This window comes from Capsicum annuum, chromosome 5 (genome assembly GCF_002878395.1).
Source record: "Capsicum annuum cultivar UCD-10X-F1 chromosome 5, UCD10Xv1.1, whole genome shotgun sequence".
In the NCBI taxonomy this organism is placed as follows: Eukaryota; Viridiplantae; Streptophyta; class Magnoliopsida; order Solanales; family Solanaceae; genus Capsicum; species Capsicum annuum.
The window spans coordinates 14619427-14624433 of NC_061115.1; the positions used below are offsets into that span (position 1 = coordinate 14619427).

At 32.9% G+C, this 5007-nt stretch overlaps 1 protein-coding gene across 1 annotated transcript; it reads left to right on the top strand.

The window, feature by feature from the left end:
- The first annotated feature begins 1616 nt into the window (after nucleotides 1-1616).
- Nucleotides 1617-2419, top strand: LOC107853861 (multiprotein-bridging factor 1c). Its single transcript, XM_016698850.2, has one exon. The coding sequence runs from the start codon at nucleotides 1811-1813 to the stop codon at nucleotides 2240-2242; it is 432 nt and encodes a 143-aa protein (XP_016554336.1). The 5' UTR covers nucleotides 1617-1810; the 3' UTR covers nucleotides 2243-2419.
- Nucleotides 2420-5007: the final 2588 nt, after the last annotated feature.

Sequence of the window (5007 nt, forward strand, 5' to 3'; positions counted from 1 at the left end):
TTGCAACAGATGATCGAGCTTTGAAAATTTTCAATCAAAAATTGTCACCTGTTGCAAAGTATGACTTAGATGATTTAAGATCTTTTTTAGAGCAATTTAGGTATTTCCTGTCTAAGATAAAAAAAGATATAATACTAAGGTGGTAAAAAGTATTACTTGGATAACTCAAAAATCTCCTCATTGAGTAGTCTTATCTGATCTTTTCAATATCACGGTCTCCTTGTGCCCCTCAAAAGTTATTAAGGAATATTTAAAACCTATATATAGAATACTCTCTCCTTCGGCCATAAATTAACTCAACTCATCTCTCTTTTTTATTCTTAATTCTCTTTCTCTCCTTTTTTCCTCTCTTTTCTCTCTTCTTTCGGGTGAGGATCCTTTTGGATCTCAACCGATCAATATCTTCTATCGACTGAACTAGATGTTCTGATCCCTTTGATTTATTGACATTGCAGGTATGGTTCACTGTTGTTCTTACTTCTCGTCTTCTTTTTTGTATGTTATTTAAATTAGATATTTACATCTTATTAATGATTTACCCATTACCAGTTTTTTATTTATTAAAAAAATTGAAGGAAAGGTGACTTTTAAGTCTTGAATAAACGAACCATTATCTTTATTAAAATATGCGAAAAAAGTCATTTGTTGAGAAAACTTAAAAGGCCTTGTTGTCACTATAGTTTTCTTTATTTCTTTTGTTTGTTACTTTGGTGGTGCTGCTGTTGGGGGTGGTAGTGTTGGAACATGTGGTATTTGTGTTGTTGATGGTGTTGGAACATATGGTATTATTTCTTTGTTGTTGATGCTATTGGTGGTGGTATTGCAATATTTTTCTCAACTGTTGCAACTGATGAATCAGCTGTTGGAACAGACAGAGCAACTGTTTAAAGAAATCAAAACAGCAGCAAGGCTGGTTTGATTTATTCCAATAGATGAACCATCTGTTGCAACATGTCATCCATCTGTTGCAACAGATGCCTCATCGGTTGAATAGATGGAGAATCTTTTGCATCAAATTGATCATCTGTTGATTCATTCAATTTTGTGTTACCCTTTTGTAATGATCTTTTTGTTCTTCTCTTGTTTGACATCAAATGTATTTCTCTTGTTTGCAGATAAAACAAAGTGAAATTGGATCAACTTTTGCCCAACCAGCATTAAAGTTTAGAGTAAAGATGGGTTCGGAGGAATAAGCTGTTTGCAGATGAAATCACTTCATATGTGAGGGTTGTGTATTACTAATCAACCTATCGTGAAAACACACATCCAATACAATAATTTTGTGAATTTTTGTTCTTTACCTATTAAGCGTTAATTATTTAAACAAAATATGACATTTTATAGTTAAGATGATTAGGTTTGAACTGGTAAGGCTGAGGGACCAAGTAGGTAGTATAGATATCCTGTTACGATTTAATAATGATTTTGTAGATACCTAATTTTTTTTTCCAAATTTTATTTAGGAATCTATGAACAAACAGTCCTTTATGAAACTACTTTGTGTGGACTCCAAGACGTAAGAAAAAAATTGGTCCAAGTGATAATACCCCACCCAAAATTGACTTCCTTGGGAAACACGTAAATGTAGTCTTAAGCTGACTAGAACCTTCCAGACACTCTTACCATTCCAATTATTTTATCCATAAAAATTTTTTAAATCTAAAAATGTAACAGTGATCCATATTTGACTAGAACCTTCCAGATTGCCATTGTCCTCCATATATAATTACACCTTGTTCTTCCTTTTCTTCCCACCATTCAATCTTTCCAACTAGCAAAAACCATTAACAAATCCATCAACACAACGAAAATGCCGATGCGACCAACAGGAGGGCTGAAACAAGAGTGGGAACCAATCGTTCTCCAAAAAACAAAAACAAAGGCACAAGACCTGAAAAATCCAAAAGCGGTAAACCAAGCATTACGTACCGGAGCACCGGTTCAAACCGTAAAGAAATTCGACGCCGGTTTGAACAAGAAGACGGCGGCTGTTAATGCTAGGAAGCTGGATGAGGCGGCGGAACCAGCAGCGCTTGAGAAAGTGCCTGTGGATGTGAGACAAGCGATACAGAAAGCGAGGATTGAGAAGAAGATGAGTCAAGCTGATTTAGCCAAGCAGATTAATGAACGAACGCAGGTTGTTGCAGAGTATGAGAATGGTAAGGCGGTGCCTAATCAACTTGTGTTGGGGAAAATGGAGAAAGTGCTTGGTGTTAAACTCAGAGGCAAAAATCACAAGTGAAAAGAAAAGTGTGTGTGATCATATGGGAAAGTTGTAGTTGTTTATTGTTGTGCATGATAATATGCTAGATGTTGTAGTTCTTTATTGTTGTGCATGATAATATGCTGGATTCTCCGCGTGAGATGCTAAGAATTTTAGTATTTGTAATGTAAAATAAACTTTGATTTTTTTGTTTCATATCTTGAATTATTTAACGTGCGTACTTTCTGACTTAATTCTCTAACTAATATCAAAAAATATAAAACATATCTCGTTTATATCTTAGGCTTTCGTGTTTGAAACTCGGCGAGCCAAAAATGAAAGAAGATTAATGAGCCGATGCGAATTGTTACGGAGTATTGAGAATGATAAGTCGGTGGTTAATCAACTTGTGTTGGGGTGGTTCAGCGTGTTAAACTTAGGTATGTAGTTTGTGTGAAAGGGTGCATTTCTTTAAAACTTGATGGTTAAAATTATTAATTTTTTAATATTTAAAATATAAAATTTATTTTATTTATATATATAAAAAAAAATATTTGATTTAATATAATAAAATTATTATTTAATTGAAAAATATTTATATTTATTAGTGATAGAGGGGATGGTTTATAATGGTGGTGGTAGTGATAATAATTGATGTTAGTGATTAGTAATGTTGGTGGTGATGTGATAGTAGAGATATTTGGTATTATAGCAATTGTTATGACGATGATGATTGATAGTGATGGTGGTAGTGAGGTAAAGTTTGTTGATGTTAGTAGTTGGAGGTGTTGATTGTGATAGAATGTATGATAGTTGATAATGTTGTGGCAGTTGGAGATGTTGTTAGTTGCATGGTTGAGATAATTATTAGTAGAGATATATTTCAGTAATGATGCTAGTTGAAGTGATGGTAAAGGTAGTAACACTGATAATAATAGTGATGGTGATGGCTGAAGAATGCGTGGATATTGATGATATGTTAGTGGTAGTTAGCGGTGGCACTAGTTGTGATGAATGAATTTGTTAGTAATTGAGATTGATCGATAGTGGTTGATGATGGTGGTGGTATTGGCATTGATGGTGGTGATAGCAATGGATATTATTAAAATAATAAAGGTGATAGATATGGTAACAACTGAAAATAATGGTTAGTAGTAATTATGATTGTGAGTGATGGTGGAGATGGTTGGTGGTGGTGGTGATGGTGATGGTTGGTGGCTAAGTGGTTGACAATGATGATGGTGGCAAAGGTGGTTAGTGGTAGTGATCAGTGATTATAGATTGAGTGATGTGAATATTATACAACACAAGAATACTTCGTAGGAGTCATTTGGTAGAGTGTATAAGAATAACATAAGAATACTTTTTAGGAGTCATTTGGTAAAGTGTATAAGAATAATGCAAAATATGGTGTGTGTGTGTGTGTTAATAATACTTGTATTAATAATACTTATATTAGTTATACTTGTATTAGTTATGCTTGTATTTTTCTTATGTAGTGTTTGGTTTGATGTATTAAAAATAACATGAATTAAATAATTTCTTAAAAAAAGTTATAAAAATATCCTCCATATATATGTTAGAAAGGATGTGAATTTTTTTTTAGGAATAATAGTGTATTTAATCATGTTAATGCATGTATTGGATCCATTATATTGTTAATACCATAGATTATGAGGTATTAATAATACACATCTTAATACACAATAGAGTATAACTAATGCTTAATACACATAGAGGTGGATTGGTAGAATGTATAAAAGTAATGTTGAATAAGGTGTATTAGTAATGCTTGTATTATTAATGCAAGTATTAGTAATGTTGGGATTAGTTATGCAGACATTATTTTTTATACAATGTTTGATTTAATGTATTAAAGCTAATATATATTTTTATAATTTTTATAAAAATATTTATTTACCAAAATACCCTTCCCTTCTTTGTACACTATTTTTTTATTTTTTATGTACTCACTTTTTTCCTAATTTTTTTCCGCAAAAAATAAAAGGGGTTTTGGTCGATTTTTCAGCAATAGTTCAATCAGAATCGAAGTGACTGGGTTGTGGTCATTGCCTTGCTGGTGCTTCGGTGAGCTCAGGCAGTGAAGAGAATGAGAGGGCTAGTCGGGTCAATTTTATTGAAGTTTCGAGGTGGGTTTGGTTGGAATTTGAGAGATGATGGAGAGGGTGGGTTTTTTGGTCGCTAATTTTGCACTTTTTGATGAAGGTTGCTTCACCGAAGAGGTCGGCATTTTTCGGTGAGATTTCATCAAAAAACTCAAAACTCTTTTGGCGGTAAAATCTGTTACCCCTTTATCTCTCTTCGTATCACTCGCTTTTTCTCACAATTCCCCTTTTTTCTATCATTGAAAGTTGCTGTGTGAAAAAACTATGAAGGGCAGATGAGATCAGATTGCCTTTTCTTATCAGTTGAAGAAGCAGTAACTTCACTTTTCTCAACAATAAAGTACCAGATACCAGACCATATTTGATATAATATACTCTAATAAACATAAATTTTATCTTAGCTTTGTAATTCTATTTGATTGAGATCAACTCATCAATCAAAAACCAACTCTTAGATTCACTACAATCGCCGAATTGTATAAGTTAAACATTAGCTAAGAAAGAATTGGATTCTTTGTTGTTGTTGTGTTGAAGTTATTTCTGGAAAATGAGACGAGAATAATAAGGATGGAATGTTTTGAGGAGTAATAATGTCATTTATCAAGTTAATACATGTGTTTAGAAGCTTGGTTGTAACACCCCGTACTTAATTACGTGCATTAGTCATTGTTATATGTG

Excerpts from the sequence above, each read along its gene's own strand:
- LOC107853861 (XM_016698850.2), top strand. The coding sequence starts at position 1,811 with ATGCCGATGCGACCAACAGGAGGGCTGAAACAAGAGTGGGAACCAATC.